The sequence below is a fragment of the Mus musculus genome, chromosome 8 (genome assembly GCF_000001635.26).
Source record: "Mus musculus strain C57BL/6J chromosome 8, GRCm38.p6 C57BL/6J".
Taxonomy (NCBI): Eukaryota; Metazoa; Chordata; class Mammalia; order Rodentia; family Muridae; genus Mus; species Mus musculus.
In genome coordinates, this window is record NC_000074.6 from 117,660,780 (window position 1) to 117,680,683 (window position 19,904).

Below are 19,904 nucleotides of genomic sequence, written 5' to 3' on the forward strand. Positions count from 1 at the left end.
GTGACAATACTGGTAACAATGGTGACGTGCATGCATGTGTGTATGTGTGTGTGTATATATGTGTATGTATGTTATGTGCCTGTGTGTGCATGTGTATATGCATGTATGTGTGTGTATGTGCCTGTGTGTGCATGTGTGTATGTGCATGTGTGTGTGTGTGTGCTGTAAACATCTAATTTAATCTTTAGAAGGGTCCTAGGCAGTAGGCTATCTATCTCTCTGCTTCAACACAAACGCCCTTGTCCCGCCAAGGGCAGAGGCTTTTAGAGGCTCCTAAGACCTCTGCTATGCACAGCTAGCTAACCCTGTAACACCACTTTCCCCTGAGATTGCTCTGTGAGGGATAAGACCCAAGCCTGAGTGCGGCTTATTCCATACCAGTCTGAATCTCACTGCTTTATGCACACGCAGTGTAGGAGATGCTCACAGGTTCTTCTTTGGCCTCCAAGGTAGAGTTCCTAACCCAGCTTATACCCTTTCCTGGCTTCAGGGTGTCTTTCTGCTGCACTTGGCTAGGGTTCAAGGACATAGAAACCAAACTCCCAACTTACCTTTGTGTCTTCTTGTGTTCCAACAGGGTCAGTTGAGACAGAGGAAAGTAGTGAATATTTAACCCAATAAGTCATTTTTCCTTTTTATTTATTAGCATGGGTTAAGTATATAACAGTTTCATTATAACATTTCGAACATGTATATAACGTAGTTCGATCCGATTCACCCCCACACCCTCTTTTGTCCCATTCCCAGTCTCTTCCCAACTAGATTCCTGTCTAAACTGTGTGTATGTGTGTGTGTGTCCCAGAGAGTTTCACTAAGCTTGCTTACAGGGGCATGGGGCAATTCAGAAGTTACGAAACCACTAGAGAAAGTGTCTCCCGCTCCCCAGAAACCACCAGTCACCTCAGCTTTTCAGGGAGGAGTAGGTATCGAGCTTCTCCCCTTCCCATGGCAGGATGGTGATAGGCCTCAGCGTATGAGTCTAGTAGTGCATCACAGTTACCGTTAGGTCACGGGGACAGTAGTCATTTCATTCTCAGCAGACAGACTCCCCAACACCCGCCCCCTACCTTCCTCCAGCTTTTGCGTCCTTCCTACCCCTTTTGCTACAGAGTCCTGTGAGGCTATGAGGGAGGCTAATAGGGTGTCTTGTCTATGGATGAACACTCAACACTCAGCACTTGGACCGGATATGAATCTCAGAAGTATAACTGGTGCCCCTACGGCAGAGAGAAGCACCTCTGATCACAGCTGAGAGTAGCACTAATCTACAGATATAAATGTAAGAACTTAGGAAGTAGCGTCACGGGCACAGCTTCTCTATCCGACAAAACTAACAGCGGTAGGCCATACTTGGCCTATGACCTCTCTATCCATGAGCCTCTGGACAGGTTTATAGTACCAGGAACAAACTCTCCCTCCCATGGAGCCAGCCTCCAGTTCAATTCTGAAGTAGTTGGTTATTCCCCTAACAGACATATCGCTGTTGCACTAGAGGGTACACCTTTTCCCAGTATTGATAGTGCTGTATGCAGGGTCCACGGCTGAATAAGACTCCAGTAGCCTGCATAGACCCTTCTGGAACTATGAAATCTAGCAAGCAGGCAGGAAGCCCCCAGTTCGGTTCCAGCTGGATCTCTTTATGTGCTTCAGTTAAGGTGTATGGCACCTTAGGCAATAGAGTCTTACTAGCTAGTTGCTGGTGGGCAACCAAGAGCATTGGCCACAGCCAATACTGCTTTGGAGGTCTCAGGAGTCTCCCCCATCAACCACTCATCAGGAGGTAACCCATCCCTGGCCATGAAGTTTAAAGACTCACTTTTAAGAAGTAATGTGAGGATCCAGGAATGGTACCAGATAATGAGACACATCTTTCAAAACCTGCATCTTTGAACCCATCCCAGGAAGGAGGCTCAGCTCCTGTGGATAGCTTTCCTCTTCATATGGACAGGGTGGTGGAGGGAAGGATCCAGGTAAGAACAGAAAGTGCCAGGAGTAGGATCAGAATTCCATCCCACAGCATAAACTCCGAGTCTTGACCCGCAGCCCCTCGGCCGTGACCATGGGCTTTAAACCACTCTACTACCTCCTGCAGGTCAAATGGCTGAGGCTCGAAGCCTAGCTCTTTCTTGGCTTTCTCTAAGCTGAAGTAATGTGTGACGCCAGTTTTATAAACTTCGGTGCGGGTGAGGAAGGGCTGGAAGTTGTAGAGCCTGCCCACAATGAAGTGGGTCATCTCTACCAAGAAAGCAAGGCAGTAGATGAGGGTTAGGGGCAGGCGGGTGGATGGGAATGTGTAGCCCAGGCCCTCGACCAGTGGCCTAAAGAACTCAAAGTTATTGACCGGTCTACCATCTGAGATGAAGTAGGGCTGACCGGAGGCAACGTGGCCTTTATCGGCTTTCAGAGCCTCAGAGGCCAGAATGTGAGCCTTCGCCAGGTTATCCACGTGGACAAACTCAACCAGGCTCTGGGGATCCCCGTACACAAATCTGAACAGGCCCCTCTCAATGTAACTCACTATCCTGGGAAGATGCCTCTGCTCCCCAGCCCCGTAGATGCCGGCTGGCCTGATGGCGCAGGTCCGGAGTATACCATCGCCCTGCTTGAAGGCCAAGCCATTGGCTTCCAGGACCTTCTTCTCTGCGATGGACTTGGTCCTGGAGTAGTGATCCGGGTGTAGGTGAAGAGGCAGGTAAGGCAGAGACTCGTCCCCATTTCTGATGACTTGACCTCCAAAGATGACATTGAATGTGCTTGTGTAGACTAATCTGGGCACTCCTCTCTCCAGGCAGGCCCGGAGGATGTTCTCTGTGCCACCCACGTTGACCTCTTCGATCTGGGTCTTGTTCAGTTGCTCCCTCCCAGACATGCCGTAAGAGGCGACGTGGAACACGCACGCAACTTTCTCAGCATCCTGGAAAGCCGTCTCCACGTCAGCGAGGCAGCGGATATCTCCGCAGACGAATTTGATTCCCTCTGGAAGGTTCTGGGCTGGTTGGGTGATGTCAAACAGAATCACACGGGCTCCTTTCTGGTTCAGGGCGCAGCCGAGGCTGAGATGAGAAAGATCAGGGTTAGGTCAGGTCAACCTTTGGCTGTGTCTAAAAAAAGTGTAGGAAATGACTTACCAAAAAGGTAGGGTTCACCTGAGTTGTGTTAACTCATCCTGAGTCACTTAGCATATTCATCGCTACAGGTCTTAGATTCTGAATAAACAGGGATCTCCCTCAACAACGCGAATCACAACAATGTCTCTGATAGAGTGCCTTCTGTGATTTAAGGGTGAGCCATCTCTCCCACAGGCTCAGGTCATTAAGCACTTGGTACCCAGATGCTGGCGCTGTTTTGCGAGAGAAAGTAGGCTGTCGGAGGCGGGGCCTTGGGATTTGATAGACAGACCCAGCCTCCTGTTGCTTTTCTGCTTTCTCATTTCAGGGGCTCTGTGAACAGTAGCCTCACATTCCTGCCCTTGCGACCTGTATTCCTTTAAACCATGAGTCCAGCTATATGGTTGCCCCTTAAATTGCTTGTTATATGTATATTTGATCACAGTGATGAGAAAAAGAAATGAATACAGTTGTCTTTAAGAATATGATCGAATGCCGGGCAGTGGCGCATGCCTTTAATCCCAGCACTTGGTAGGCAGAGGCAGGTGAATTTCTGAGTTCGAGGACAGCCTGGTCTACAGAGTGAGTTCCAGGACAGCTAGGGCTATACAGAGAAACCCTGTCTCCAAAAACCAAAACCAACTAAACAACAAACAAACAAACAAATAAACAAACAAGAATATGATCGAGCTGGAGAGATGACTCAGAGGTTAAGAGCACTGACTGCTTTTCCAAAGGTCTCTAGTTCAATTCCCAGCAACCACATGGTGGCTCACAACCATCTGTAATAGAATCTGATGCTCTCTTCTGGTGTGTTCGAAAACAACTACAGTGTACTCAAATAAATATAATAAATAAATATTTAAAAAAAGAACATTATCTTTGGTGACATGAATAGTCACCATGCCCCAATTTACAGGTTTTAAAAATAATGTTTCTTGAAGTGGAATAAATCTGTTTTTCATTTTCAAGCCTGAGCAGTGAGTACAATAATTCACTTTTGTTTTAGAACGATCTAAACATGTACATGCATATAAACAGGAGAATCGAAATCTATCCAACAGAAGAACTCCATGAGGGTATTTTGTAGTTGAACTGACCGAAAGCCAAAATATCCTCCTCCTCCAGTGATGAGGACGGTTTCCTCTGGGAACCTTGGGGAGTCCATGTGAGACAGCGAAGGGACAACTGGACCTGCAGGAAGATGCCACAACATTATGGCCCTGTATAAACATGCTTCTCCTTTGTGAACAAGAACAAGGTGGTTAGCCTGCTGCTCGGTGGTAGCTCATGTACCCAGCATGTGTGACTCTCTGGTTATATGGCCACTGAGAAACCCAGACCAAACAACGGAATACATTAGTGCAGGAGCTACTCCGAGACTCGTGGCTCCAGTCACAGGTCTGCCACACCCCCTTATTCCTTGGCTTCCAATTCCTTCCTGTGTAATATAAACATAGATGTGTCTTCCTTGCCTACCGGACACAGTTAATGTGAAGGTTAAATAAATACACAAAGTGTGTGTGTGTGTGTGGGGGGGGGTGGGTACTCTTGAGACCATGGACACGAAGCATCACTGCTGATTTTTGGCACAGATCGGGGCCTTTGGGAAGAATCAATTTGAAATAGGTTGAGAGAAGGGGTTTCTCCTGTGCATTAGAAAACCTAAGACAGAACTCGGGTAGAAGCTTCCAGCATCTGCAGTGCGCTTTGTTTTTGGTTGTTTGGTTAATACTCCATACTTAAAAACAGGGAGAAAAATTCCTTGCTGTAGCAAACCATGCCCTCCACTCTAGATACCTTGCGAATGCGTCAAGGGAGAGCACTCAGTGCATTTGATGGGGATTGGGGTGGGTGTCTTGCTTCTATCTCCCTCTTCATTTGCTGACTCTCCAGCAGGTTCATCTCAAGGCCCCAGCACTACTTCCTCTCAAGAATGTAACAGACAGAAACCGGTTAGAGAACTCATCCCACACAGCAGAGAAATGGTCCCAGAAGTACACACTTACAAAGAACTCAACCACCGCCCCTTCCCAACCACCTGCCATGTTCTGTTTTGAACAAGGACGCCACAAGGATTTCGTGGAGCCGCATGGGCTGGGGCAGCACAGGAAGAAGGGCGCAGGTGTGAAGAGCCACTTGACGTCAGTCTGAATGCACGGGCCAAGATGAGAACAGTGGTTACTCAAGGGTGGAGGGAGGGAGCAGCTAGGGGTATGGGGCAGGAGCATCAGCCTTGGGATGGTCTTGGGAGCTCGTCTGGGACACTTTACTTTTTTGAAACCTTACTTTCCTGTAAGCTGTGTTCTGTTCTATTTCAGGACGTCTTTGAGCTGCTAGAAACGCAGCAGTGTACAGGAGAGAGAAAGGGCGGGGGGGGGGGGGGGGAGAGGGAACACAGATGGGCTTTGGCACTCACCAAAGCAGCTCACGGGGAACTTTATGTGCACATGAGCTACCAACAAAGCGCCGCCATCACTGTGTTTTCCAGCCAAGAGTAAATAACTCTCCCACGCATTTCCAATGGATAGTGGACACCATGAACCCATACTCTTAACAGCCGAAACAGGGACTTTGAGGAAAAAGAACAAGCAACTGGGCTCTTTTTAGTTGTGAGCACTGAGTGCTCTCCCTTGATGCATTCGCAAGGTATCTAGGGTGGAGGGTATGATTTGCTACTTTGGATCAATAAATTGCTCTGAGCCTGTGAGGCCATCCAAAAAGTTAAGCTCACAAATTTATAAAGATAAGATGGAATAATGTACACAAAATATCCCAGACACACACAACATGGTATGGTTGCCCCACAGATGCCATTTCTCGGGTCCTTTCTTTCAAGCTCTGATGGGTATCCATTCAATATTTCCTATGCAGCCATAGTTAGAGCTCTCAAGACCCAGGATAACAGAGACCAACATGTTCTAGAAATCTGTGCAGTATATCTCTAGCCAGTGAGGCTAACTGGATCACTCACAGAGAGTCACAACTGGAGAGAAAGCTCACCCATAGTCTCAGAGGTGTGGGGCTACATGGAACAGGGCCAAGAACCATTCAGAAAACTGGGCAAAAATGGTGTGGAGGATGGCGTCTGAGTCCCATGAAGCAAGAGCCATCATTATGCTACAAGAAAATCTGTGAAGACCAGGACATGAGAACATCTTTAATATATCTAATGGTGACCTTAGAATAGTATATGTGTCTGTGCACATATCTATATGCACGTATTGATTTCTATGTGCATGCGAGTTTTGTTCTTATGTATTCTATACATGGGCATGAAGTACCGGAGAGGGTCAGAAGATGTCAAATGCCCATGAATAGGAGTTACAAACAGTTGTGAGCAGCCATGAAGGGGCTGGAAATAGAATCTGGGTCCTCTGGAAGAGCAGCTGGTGCTCTTAACCTCTGAGCCATCTTATCTTTTGCACTGCTTGGGTTTGGACACAGCGCTCACACAGGTGGGGCACGTGCTCTGCCACCAAGTCACACCCCAGTCCTGTTTTCTAAACACACAATGCTTCCTACTTCGAACTGGAGTGGCCATGGAAGCAGATGTCCCTCATGCTGGGGACTATGGACTGATATGTCCAGACTTCTGACCCTCACGCCATGACCTGTTTCAACCACCCACGCTTCTGCCATCCATGCTCCCTGCTTGAGCAATGCGGATCTTCTCTTCTTCATTGCCACACACTAGGCTCACTGGTATATCCTGTTCTTAGCACTGTGACCCATGGCTCCTACAGGTCTGGGCCGGGTGTAGCATGCACAGGAGTGAGGTTTTCCCCAGAGAGGCCTCAGCTCACACCACCTCGGCTCTCCTCACCCTACAGCTGCTCTGCTTTCTTCAAGGCAGGCTCCATGTCTAACTGTGTGCCTTTAAACCGTTGTGCCTCTTTCCCTAGAATGAAAATTCCACGGAAAAGGGATCCTTCCCTATCCCACAGGGCATTCCTTCCCCGAACCCAGAAACTGACAGAGTTACCAGGAAATGTTTGCTAAACTCTGGGTGATTCTTATCAACACAAAACGTATCCAGTTTGTAAGAATGTAAATCTGAGGCCAGCTGGCTCTGTTGTTCTGGAACCTGTGATGATTCAAACCATCTTGCCAGGGAGTGCAGAGGATCAGCATGGTGGATGAAAACCAAAGCAAGAGAGGAAGAGGCTGTGAAGGATATACCCCCAATGACCTAACTGCCTCCCCAAGGCTCGTCCACATCCCTACCGTGGTGCCTTTGGTGGGATGGAGCCTAGAGCATTTTGGACAATGAAAACACAAGTCATAACACAAGATCAACGGCGAAACAAAATTACCTTTCCAAGAGATACAAGCAGGAAGACAGAAGGTGGGGGCTGATTCGGACGGAGTCACTTCCTGGAAGAGGAAGCTCAGAGCTGAGTTTGGACCACAGGAGGACTCAGGAAGACTCACATGAAGTAGAGGGTTGGTACAGTCTTGGGCAGATCACAAATAGATTGAAGTGTCCTGGGGGAGGCTATGCTTAGACAGTGATGTGGGACCCCATGTAGCTGGGATAGCTCGGATGTCCCCGGAGGCTATCATGTCCGGGTATACATGGGGAAGGAGGCTTAGTTGGAATTGGCACAGAAGCAACTTTGCGTCCCCTTCTGAGGAGTCTCAACTCCATAGCCGGAAACTTATTGGTTTATAGCAGGTTATCTGTGCTTTCTGATAAAGAGTGGGCTTCCACTGAGGAAAGAAAGAGGCTTGGGACAGGGTCCGGACAAGGGGTGACAAGGGGCTACATTGGAGTGGTGTTGGTAAGGGCTGAGGGCCAGCACGCTCAGCTGGGACCAAGGAGATGAGATGGAAAAGCCTAGCACATAGGAGAAGCTGGAGGAAGCTGGTGATGGTGGGATGCTGGAAATTACCCACCTTGTAAGAAGAGCTTCCACTATGGGGGCTGGGGAGATGCTCAGTTGGTACAATGTTAGCCTAGCAAGCTCGAGAATCTCAGTTTATACCTAGATCTCATGTAAAAAAAAAATAGCTGGGAGTCATGGCATGTACCTGTGATGCCGGGGAGGTAGAGAGAAGATCTATGGGGCTCTCTTGTCAGTCAGCCTAGCCTTATTGATGAGCATCAGACCTGACAAGAGATTCTGCCTTAAAAAAAACAATGTGAATGGGACTTGAAGAATGGCACCCAAGGGCAGGGAGGCAGGAAGATGTGCATGTGTAGGACACACACACACACACACACACACACACACACACACACACACCATGGCTAGTGAGATGCCAGATAACAGGATTCAAAAAACGATTTTAAATATCCCCATAGAATACGACAGAAAGGGACCCTAGCATAGGTAAGGCTAATTAAAACCTTGTAACAGAGAAATCGTTGGGATTGCTCCTTGCTTTTAAAACCACACATTCCAGTTCTGTCAGAAGGTGGGTGGGGGTGGGGGCAGGAACGTCCAGTCACAAGCAAACTCAGAAATTTGCCAGGTCTATTGATGTTACCCCTTGTTACCTTCCAGGTAGTTCCAGAGAGATCTGAGGCAAGAACCTGCTGAACTGATCTATGGGAGGGCCGAAAGAGAAAGGTTAAAAGCATTCGTACTTTAGCAAGACAAATATCATTGGAGACAAAGCTTGCCCTCCAGGTCTAGAAAGTCTTCTGAGGTCAGGAGCCACAAAGCAGGGGTCTGGGGAGCGACCTCACCCATCACAACAACAAGAACATTAAAAAAAAAAAAAAAACAGAGAGGGGAGGGGCTAGAAGTAAGAGGCTTGCTATGCAAGTATGAAGATCCGAGTTCCAAGTTTAGATCCCCAGTACCCACCCAAAAGCCAGGCATCTTAAATGTGTCTGTAAGGCCAGTATCGGGAGGCAAGAGGCAGACTAATCCTGGAACTTAACAGCCAGCCAGTCTAGCTGAAAAAGGGGACTTCACACCCAGGAAAAGGCTCTGTCTCAAAATAAGAGGATGGAGAGTAGTGGATACCGGACTCCTTCTGGTTTCCATACGCACACGCATGGGCACACACCCATACCCACACATGCACACAAAACCAAAATCATGTGTGCATATGCCACACATTACATAAATCTCACATTAAGTGCGTGCCCTTTCACACGCATGCAAACACACACACACACACACACACACACACACACACACACACACACTGTGTGTGTGTGTGTGTGTGTGTGTGTGTGTGTGAGAGAGAGAGAGAGAGAGAGAGAGAGAGAGAGAGAGAGAGAGAGAGAGAGATCTTAGCAAAAACAGTCCATAGAAAATCCAGGAAATCCCCTTGAGAGATAAGCCAGGAGGAGAAAGAGTGTTCAGCATCTCTCTCCATCCTCCTGATGCTTAGGACTTCTGTTTTATAACTTAGCTTCCATCCGACTCCTCCTGGGGAAACACTGTATCGTTGCAACTGCTGGGAGACTCTTCCAAAATGTTGCTTTGCTCAGTAATCGCTTTTCTGTTGGGATGGGGGAGGCAGCATCTGACCGGGAGCTATCGGTTTTTTTTTTTTTGTTTTTGTTTTTTTCCCCTCAGGAACAGGTTAACGTTAAGCACATGATTAAGGAAAAGGAATCTTAATTACGGACGAACGGGAGGCAGAAAGAGAGAAGTTTCAGATTTGCCTGACCTCCTGATAACGCTAAGGTAAAGCAGGGGTAACAGTTGCCATCTCGCAGGGAGTTAGAGGTAGAGAGTGATGAAATATGACCCCGAGTGGTTTCCATTTACAAAGACCTAATTAAATCTAAGGATCGGCAATAAAAACTGGAGATTACGCACACTGTTCTCCAGCCCAGGGTTCAAAGCCATGATGCCGCCTGCCCTCTGGCACCTCACCTCAGCGCAGACGGGGAGGCACAATTAGCATTTGGCTAACAGCAACTAAAGCAGAAAGAGTTTAAGATGTCCTCCTAATGGCTAGATATTTTGTTTTTGTAGTGCTGCAGGGGAAACCCAAGTCTTTGTATGCTAGGCAAATACTCTATCACTGAGCTACGCTGCCTTGTATGCTAAAAAACAAACAAAACAAAACAAAACAAACAAACAAACCCTGGCTACCAACAGAAACTGGGCTGGAGATGAAGCTCAATAGGTAAAGGCTTGTCTAGTAGGAAGCTCCAAATTCCCTTCTCCTGCAATGCATAAACTGGGCATAGCATGCAAACCTGAAATCTCTGTTCTCAGGAGGCAGAGACAGGAGATTCCAGCTAGAGAGTTCAAAGTCAATACGTTAAACAACAACAACAAAGACACCTGTCCCCCCCCCCCCAAAAAAAAAAAAAACAATCCATGCATCCATACAGATAAAACATCTACCTGTTATCCTAGTGCCAGGGAGTCAGAATCAGGAGATTCACCACTTCAAGTTCATCCCGAGCTTCCGTGGAACTGTCATCACCTTATATGGGTCAGGGCTTTCTGGCCAGCCACATGCTCCCTTCACCTAGACAGCTGTTCCACAAAAAGCACTTGCAATTCTTTTACAGCTGACAATAGTGGAATGAGATGGAGTGCTCTGTCTTCTTCTTGTACTTCTATTTCAAATTGTCCTCGTCCTCTCTGCTACTTGAGTGTCTCCTTCCATCTTGAAGTAAGCATGCAAGCCACTCCATCCTACCTTAGTGGTGTCCTCTGTCACTTCTTAAGCCCTTAATGTGTCAGGCACTAAGCTACAATTTGTTTATAAATTATGTCACCGAGTGCTCATCACTGATCTAATTTCAGAGCTCACCCTTAGCTATCGTCATCCTCCTCCTCCTTCTTCCTCCTCTTCCTCCCCTTCCTTCTTTTCCTCTCCCTCCTTCTCCCCTTCTTTCCCCTCCTTCTCTTCCTCCTCCTCCTTCTCCTCTTCCTCCTTCCCCTCCTTTTTCTCCCCTTCTTCAATTTTTTATTTTATTATTTCAAAAAAAATGTATGTGCTTGTGTATGTCTATGTGAGTGTCTGCCATGCATGTGTTCACCAGAGCCAGAACAGGGCATTGGATCCCCTGCATCTGGGGTTACAGGGGCTGTGAAACACTGAAATAGGGTTTGGGAGCTGAACCCAGATCCTCTGGAAGCTGAGCCATCTCTTTTCAGGCACAGACATTTGTTGTTATTGTTTGTTTGTTGTTTGTTTTGAGGCAGGGTCTCTCACTGCCTGGATTTATTGATTTGGCTCAGTTAGTTAGGCAGTAATAAGTCTCAGAGATCCATCTGACTCCACCTTCCCAGGGCTAGGATTTCACATACATGCCACTACGGCCAGCATCCATCTCACACTTGCACGACAAACACTTTATGGCAAGTGCGAAGCCATCTTCTCATCCCATGAACATTTTAATAGTCACCATAACCAATCTGTGTTTCAAATCACCATGGAAACTCTATGTGAATGTAGACTCCTGGTCTAGAACAGTCTTCAGGGACAAAGAGCACCTGGTAAACTGGAGCCTAGTGCTCTGGATAGATGAGCATTCCACAGCCTTCTAACTGCCCTCGTCCTCTCTGCTACACTCATGCCTCCTTCTGTCTGGAAGTCAGTATGCCTGACACTCCATCCTACCACCGTGGCATTTCCTGCCATTTCCTAAGTGCCTGGCGCTGCGCTACAATGTGTTTATAAATTATGTCACTTGAGTGCTCATCACTGCCCTAAAAGAGACAATGCTAACCAGTGGGTCCCGTTTTGCATGTGAATAAACTCGGGCCCAGAGACAGAATGATCAACAGCTCCAAGTCCCATAGGGAGTGAGTGGATTACAGGGTTCTATGTATCCACTAGGCCAAGGGACACCTGACTTCATCACTCATGTCCCAACCCCAGCAGTCCCAGAGGGCTGGCCAGAGTCTCTGACCTGAAGCAATAGGTATGGAGCATACACTGATCTGGACTGTGTATCGTTTCACAACCGGCACATTCTGTAATGGCTCAGAAAGGCAAAGGAAGAGCTACCTCATCTATTCCCATGAGGCATTGGGGCATGTGACACAGCATTAAAACTCTTATATAGGGAATCATGAAATTGGGTCCTGGATTTAGATCTACCATCAGCTACTTGTGTGACCCTGGACAGCTTTTTTTTTTCTTCCAGTTTTTTATTAGGTATTTTCTTCATTTACATTTCAAATGCTATCCTGACACCCACTCCTACTTCTTGGCCCTGGTGTTCCCCTGTACTGGGGCATATAAAGTTTGCAAGACCAAATGGCCTCTCTTCCCAATGATGGCCCAACACTATGAACTAACCAGTACCCCAGAGCTCGTGTCTCTAGCTGCATATGTAGCTGAAGATGGCCTGGACAACTTTTTAACCTTGCCTCCTCCTCCCTTAAAATGCAAATCACAGCAACCGTGGTACGCTCGTTTATTACAGGAGTTTTAAAGTTATACCACTGATACTTAAACACAGTTCTGAGGCGGCGGCAATTAGACTCATCCAATTTGGTGATACTTACAACCGTTGTCACCCTCAAGAACCATCCGTCACCTTCAGCAACTATTAGTTATCCTCAGCTGTCATTTGTGACCCTTAACTACCAGCTATCATCATCACCCACTACTTGTCGTTCTCAAATGCCACCTGTTACCCTCAATGGACACTTCAGGCTCCTTTCACCCTCAGCCGGCTCGTCATAAGCCCGGCAAAGTGCGTTTAGGACCGCCCTGCCATCCCAGAATAGGGACCCCGTGGGTGACGACAGCCCTTGCGACCCCAGACCACTCACAGAGGCAGACGACAGCGTGGCTTGTAGAAGCAAGACGAAAGAGCCTCTGGTGCCTTGCTGCCCCCGCTCTAGAGCAAAAGCTGTCAAACTGGCTCCTAAAACCGCTTCCGGGTCTCTCTAGGAAGCCCGGAGGTTCCCTCATCTCTATGATGAGCAAGTGGTTTCTCAGTTTTAAACTGTGCTGAGGCAGTTCCGAGTTTCAGAATCTTTTGAGAGGGTCATCTAGACTCCTCTTCCTACCTTCAGCTTCTGCTTCCAGGCTTCCATCTCTCTGTGTACCTCTATTAATGAGTGCAGAACTGATCGAAGAAGGGGTTTAGCTCAGCCGGTTTCCTTGGATGGGTGGGTGGGCGGATGAATGGACAGACGGGTGGGCAGGTGAGTAGATGGATAGGTGGATGGGTGGGTGGATGGGTATGTGGGCAGATAGAAAAATATATGGGTGGATGGGTATGTGGGTGGGTAGAAAGATGGGTAGGTGGGTGGATGTGTAGGTAAATAGGTATGCGGGTTAAGTATATGGGATGATGGAGAGGTGGTATATGGATAAATAGATGGTGGATAGATGGCTGAGAACATGGATAGATGGGTGTGTGGGTGGATGGATTGATGGACTTCTGGCTGGAGAAAGGATAGACGACAGATGAAGGTCTGTAAGTAAGGGAACAGTCGCTCTCCACGTTTCTTTAAAAATATTTTATTTTAGCTGGGCAGTGGTGATGCACACTTTTAATCCCAGCACTTGGGTGGCAGAGACAGGCAGATTTCTGAGTTCCAGGCCAGCCAGGGCTACACAGAGAAACCCTGTCTCAAAAAACAAAACAAACAAATATATATATATATATATATATATATATATATATATATATATATTATTTATATATATATAATTTTATGTATATGAGTGTTTTGCCTGCACATATGCAACCACATGCCACAGATCTCCTAGAACTGGAGTTACAGGCCAGTTGTGAGCCACCATGTTAAGTGCTGGGATGTAAACCTAGGTCCTCTGCAAGAGCAGGAAGTGCGTTTATCTGCTAAGCCATCTCTCCAGCCCCTCCACTTACTTTTTCAAAGCCTGTTTTTTTCCTGACCTTTGGTTTCTATATGTGGATATGTTTTGTTGTGTTCCTGATTTTGTTTTCCCTGCTCCCTGTTACTATGGCCACTGACTATGTAACAAGCGAAGCCCAACCTTCGTTCCCGAAGGACTTAGAAGCTATGAGGAGAGGAAGCTAGCTTTCTCCTTGTTAGGAACACCATATGCCCTCTCATTAGAGCTGTGGGCTTAAAGAAAGCTGCATAGTATGTGTATATAGCCCAAAGAGACATGTGCCTTATACGGGACCCTGGGTCAGAGAGTTTTGTTCTGGAAACTGGAAAAATGAAGGTTTTTGACTCCAAGTGCTTTCCTTGTTAACAGAACTGGTCCCATATTCAGACTCACTCAAATGGGCTCACATGAATGATGTCATCCACAGCTTGGTTTTCCTCATGTATATACATAAAGTCACAAAGGTAGACACAAGCCCCAGGACATAAAAACAAATGGAGGCCAGAAGAAGAAAGCGAAGATGCTGGTGGGACCCTGACTTTCTTGGCTGCCTGGTCTTCAGCTTCCATCTGGCCGTAGGCCTCAGGAGAGGGAAGATAGGGTTGTATTCAGTGGTCTTTAGGGACAGCTTTTCTGTGGCTCCTTGGGATATTAAAAAAAAAACAAACAAACAAACTTAGAAAAGAAGAAGACGGATGCTCAGGAGCTGGGAGCCCAGCTATGTCCTCTTGAGACCAGCAGCCGTGGAAGAAGGGACCCCTGAGAATTCAATACAGGAGATTGTTTTCCTGTGAGCAATCCCAGGATCCTCCAGGGGATGCCCACATTTCCTGTATGGATAAACACGGAGTGTGCTATATTAAATGTTAATATTATTTTGTCCCCTGAGGACTCTTAGAATATAAACATTTACATCTGAAAGGAAAATTACAGACTTTGTAATTACTCCCCGAGTTCTCACTGCCGGTTAGTAGATTTTGTAAAAGCCCAGATAGGAAATCTATGCTAAAAGTGACCAGAGAAAGAAATTCTCTTAAGCATCGGTTTTCAGGGCAATATGCATTTTATAGGTCATTTAGGAGACAAATGGTGTTGAATGCCAAATTCGGGCCGTGACTTAACTCTTCCTTTTTTTAATTTCATAGAAAACGGAATGAGGTGGGGCATAACCATCTATGAACATTTTATTTATTACACAAATGAGTATTTACAAACTCTGGCTTTACATAATGACCCTTAAAGAGGAAAAGGGAGAAAAAGAAGGTAGGGGTTAGACTCTAGATCAAGGAAAAAGATTCTAGTTCGAGTCTGGAGGTGGCTGTTGAGGCGAATCTGGATCACGGTGCGTTTCAGAGCGATCACATTTCTGGCAGGCTTCCTTAGAGCTGTGCCTCATTTTCTGTGTTGAGAGTCACATACACATCCATTAGGACATCGGATTACCACATGCCCTTATGTTAAAGTTCTGGGATAATGAGTGAATACAAGAGGCCAACCCTGGGGAACATTCTAAGTATAAATAGGCCAGAGGGTTGAACAGCAGTATGTGTTCCCAGCAATTATTAGGGGGTATTCCGTACTATCCCCCACATCTTAGTCCTTCGTGCAAAAATAGTGTATTTTTCCCCCCTCTCATCAGCACCAAATTCAACCTGCAGGAAAGGAGAGAGTGCTGTGTGAGCTACATAAGATTCATTCAGGGACCAAGCTTTCTTCCCCTGCTGTGTTACTCTTTTCAACACACAGCCTCCTGAGTCACCAAGGCAGGGGAAACCACAAACACGGCTCTCCCCAATAATCCTATTTAAAAGTCTCAAAATTGTCCAATCTCTCTCCTGCTCTTAGGCCAGTTTTCAATTTTGTGAAGCACATACACACACGTTGTGTTTCTGTCTGTAGCTGTTTAAATCTCCAAGCAGGTCAGGTGTTCCTCTGACCCAGCTTGTATCTGACATACCCTCTACTGGAATCTGCTGCGGCAAGGCGGTGCTGGAAGAGGGGTCAGGTTGAGCAATGGGAGTAGGTTGTGAACGGCTACTGTGAACTGGGGCAGTTTCTAAGAAATCATTGTGCACACTGGAGAGACGCATCTGCAGGGAAAGCAAACACTGTGCAGGCCTGAGTACCTGGATTTGACTCCCGGGAGAGAGAACAGACTCTCGAAAGCTGTCTTCCATGCAGATATCCACACGTGCTCCGGAATACATGTGTATCTGCACCCACATAACAACAACAAAAATACAAAAGAGATCTTGGTAGGCTTGGTCGACACCTCAAAATTAAGTGAGATTCTGGTTCAGTGAGAGAGCCTGTCTCAAGTCAGCAAGCCCATATCCACACACTCACATGCATGCACTCTGGACATGTGCGTATGAGTGCATACGCACATGCACGAATAGAAATAAATAAACTTCCTTAAAAATAGTAACCTTCCCCCAAGCCCCTTGAAAATCAATCAAGTTCAGTGTCTTGTCCAGACACAGAAATCATGAATGATAGGGCTGAGTCTCAAGCTCCAACTTCCTGTGCCCGGAGTCATGTCCTTTCTGCTGCTCTGTCTCTTGGAAAAAATTAAAACCGGGCAGGGGAGAACAAATAGACAAAAGTCAAGAAACATTTAAATAGTGGTTAATGATTTCAAGAACGAATTTGTTTTAGGAAGGGAAATAAGCATGTATTACTTACAGTGCGTTTGATAAAATGATTTTCCCCACCACATATTAAAGAACTCTCCGAGTAACTTAATGAATGTTTATATTTCATTTACTCAGCAATTAAGCATCTTCACATTCTTTTATGAGCATTTGTAGCACTTATTAAGAATTATCAAGCATCCTATCTGGGTCAATGACTGTTCTTTTTCCTTAAAAAAAAAAAAACAGCTTTGCAATATCTTATTATTAGAACCATTGCCTTTCTCAGCACAAATTAAATGACGTGTTTAAATAGTGCTGATTAAAAACTTCATAAGATTAGCTTAGCTCTCAGTACCCCACTGGGAAGTCTCTTTTGCAGTGGATGACAGTTAATAGAGATACTTGTGAATGGTCAAAACACAGAGAGCCAGTAGCTCTGGGGTGCTTGTCCCTATGCAGGGACATCTATGTCATCCTCTCCAAGGCTCAGGGAATATCATGGAAGGGGTGGGCGGGGGCAGAAAGATTGTAAGAACCAGAGGTTGGGGAGGACTGTTGGAAAACAGTGTCTTCTGGACCTGACTCCGGAACTCAATACAGCTGTGGTTCCCTGCAGAAGACACACACTAGACCAGCACCATCAACGTTTCAGCATAGAAAGGGGAGGGGCTCATGAGGACCCACCCATCCTTGAGGGACTACCGCTAGTTAAGGATGGCTGAGGGAAGAGGTGTGACTTTTGTTAGTCATGTAACCACTGACAAGTTGTTTATGCAACCACCGACCCATGCAACCATGACACTAATGTACGGACACACACATGCAAGGGAGCACACACAGGTACACATATGCACGGCACATGCATGAGCACACACGAGAGTAGAAGAGTACTTTTAAGAAGACAGTTTTTACTGGGAGAAGGAGGGGGAAGATAAGAGAAGACTGTGGGCTAAAATTCATTATATTCATGCATAAAAATTTCAACAAGAAAATACAAAATTTTATGTTATCCCAAGTTTCCTAGCCAGAGGTACCTCATTTCATACTTACAGTGATTGGTTGAGATGGTCACATGACACATGTCTGGATAGGATCTTTCAGCATCAGTATCACTTATTTCCTAGGAAATAAGGCCACTCAAGCTTTTGGGGTTCTCTGAGAGCACTGCTGAAGCCCATGCCTGCCTCTTCACTCTTCAGTGCTTTCAGGATTTGAGGAGCACAGACACCAGCTATGTTTCTTAGTCAGTTTTGAATTGACAATCATACAAATTCATCCTATTACTGGAAAATTAAAGAAAAAAACATTTTAGGCTCCTGTAACTGGAAACTCAGAAGGTGGATTTAGCCGTCTCTTAGTTCAGCTTGCTAATGTTTGGCTGGCCTCTTTACTGTGGCAAGAAAAAAAAATAAAAATAACATTTCTTGGTAGCCAAAGCCAGCACCTTCTTCGATTCCTGGACTCCTCAGAAGGGAAGCCTTCTGTTCTAGTGTAAGTCGCAGGGAAGATTCTGGTTGGATAGCCATGGGTCATGTGACCATCTCTTAATCAATCAATACAGCTGGAAGATATCTTCTGCTGAGTCAGAACTGGGTTATTATGCCTCCCTATGTCTGCTGTTACAAAGTAGCATAAATGTGGCAGCTTACAGCCCTAAGTCTAGTCTCTCATAGCTCCAGAGGCAGTAATTGGAAGTCATTTTCACCTGATGAAAGTCGAGGTGTCGAGGTGGCTACCCATGGAGGGAGACAGCAGGAGGATTTGCTGTGTTATGTTTTCCAATTTCCAGAGCTGTGTTCTTTAAAGTTTTTAGAATTACATTTAGCAAGTGTGTGTGTGTGTGTGTGTGTTTAGAAATGAGGACACGGTATGGGGTCCCCCCCCCCCCTTTCCACCAACATATAGGTCCTGCGGCTATAACTCAGATAGTCAGGTTTAGTGGAAGCAACTAAGCTGAGCTCGCGTGTCAACTCGACGCTTAGTCTTTGTATCTCTGGATTCACGGTATTTTCACCTCGAAGAGCACAGAAGCTGAAATTCTTCTATTATCATATGGCACAGACTTTCTCTCCTTTGAGTTTAACCTCCTTTGGGTGCTCTCTTATTTATACTTGTGAGTACATTTAGAGACCATATTAATTACCCTCAATAGTCACTGGTTCAACTTAACCATGTCTTCAAGGCCCTCTTTGCCATGTTAAGTTATATTTCTGGGTTCCAGACACTAGGGATATGGCTACTTTGGAGGGGACATATTTTGGTCTAACACAGGCAGAATTTGCTCCCATTCAATGTCAAGACAGAAAAAAATATTGTAGAGCATGCCAGAGACTATACCCCCAAGAACATCAAAAACACTCTATCAACTGAGGCAAACATTTTGTACTTTATGGAACATCATTGGTTGTTATCCAAAGTGTCTCTCCTTTCTTCCACAGTGATAGCGTTTTACTGCCCTGCATGGTCATTTATATAATAATACTCTGCTTTTCAGGCTTCGCTGTAGGTAAGTGTGCCCATGTGGCTAAGTTCTTACCACATGGTGTGATTGAAATGATGTGTTCAATTCTTGCATCAGATGTTAAAAAGAGTTGATTATCCCCTACCCCCCATATCCCTTTCCTTTTTTTATGGGCTGAAATTTAGCAGTCACTGTGTTGGTTAAGTCTCTGATATCAACGTGGTGCATATCTAGAGTCACCTGGGAAGAGAAAACCTCAACTGAGGAAATGCCCAGATCAGAGTAGCCTGTATCCATGTTTGTGAGAGGTACTCTGTAGTAGTGATTGATGGGTGGGCCCAGTCCACTGTGGGTGGCACCATCCCTAGGCAGGTAGGCCTACATTGTCCAGTGAGTAAGCTAGTAGGCAGCCTTTGTCAGTGGCTCCCTCCTCCAGTTTCTATCTTTATTTCCTGTCCTGTCTTCCTTCACTGATAGATCATGACTTGGAATAGTAAAGTGAATTTCTCTTCAAGTTGTTTTGGTCAGTACTTTACCACAGCTAACAGAAAGGAAAACCAGAATAGTTGTCTACTTGCCTTCAACTGTGTGTGTGAAGATAGCAATAAGACAGAGAAACCTAGACCCCCAAATGGCCTCATGGAGGAGAGCCCCCTCATTAGCTTTGCTAACCCAGGTAGTCTAATCGCTATGTAAGAACATATATGTAATATGTATATTATACATAATTTGGATTTTTATTGGAATAATTATTAAGAAATAGTACAAAGAACTCCCGTATATGTTTCAGTTGGATTCCTTCAGTAACAGCTTCAGTAAAACTATAGAATAGCATTAAAACCAAAATATTAATATTAATATAATCCACAGAGATTAAAATGTATTTTATTTTATAAATTCAAAAATAACATATATTATAATATAATATAT

The 19,904-nt window shown here is 45.8% G+C and overlaps 1 protein-coding gene and 1 pseudogene across 4 annotated transcripts; both read right to left on the reverse strand.

Annotated features, from left to right (window-relative positions):
• Positions 1–619: 619 nt before the first annotated feature.
• Positions 620–12,910, reverse strand: Sdr42e1 (short chain dehydrogenase/reductase family 42E, member 1). Of its 4 annotated transcripts, NM_001357272.1 has the most exons (4): positions 12,821–12,910; positions 10,430–10,564; positions 4,208–4,301; positions 620–3,053 (listed from the first exon to the last, which is right to left on the reverse strand). In NM_001357272.1, exons 3-4 carry the CDS (start codon positions 4,273–4,275, stop codon positions 1,937–1,939), a joined length of 1,185 nt encoding a protein of 394 aa, NP_001344201.1. In that variant the 5' UTR covers positions 4,276–4,301; positions 10,430–10,564; positions 12,821–12,910; the 3' UTR covers positions 620–1,936. The 4 variants fall into 4 exon arrangements, with proteins under 4 accessions (NP_001344201.1, NP_001344202.1, NP_083001.1 ...); NM_001357273.1 differs by lacking the exon at positions 10,430–10,564; NM_028725.4 differs by lacking the exon at positions 12,821–12,910 and having other exon boundaries at positions 10,430–10,768.
• Positions 12,911–15,042: 2,132 nt separating this feature from the next.
• Gm31717 lies at positions 15,043–19,791 on the reverse strand (annotated as a pseudogene).
• Between the last annotated feature and the right edge of the window lie 113 nt (positions 19,792–19,904).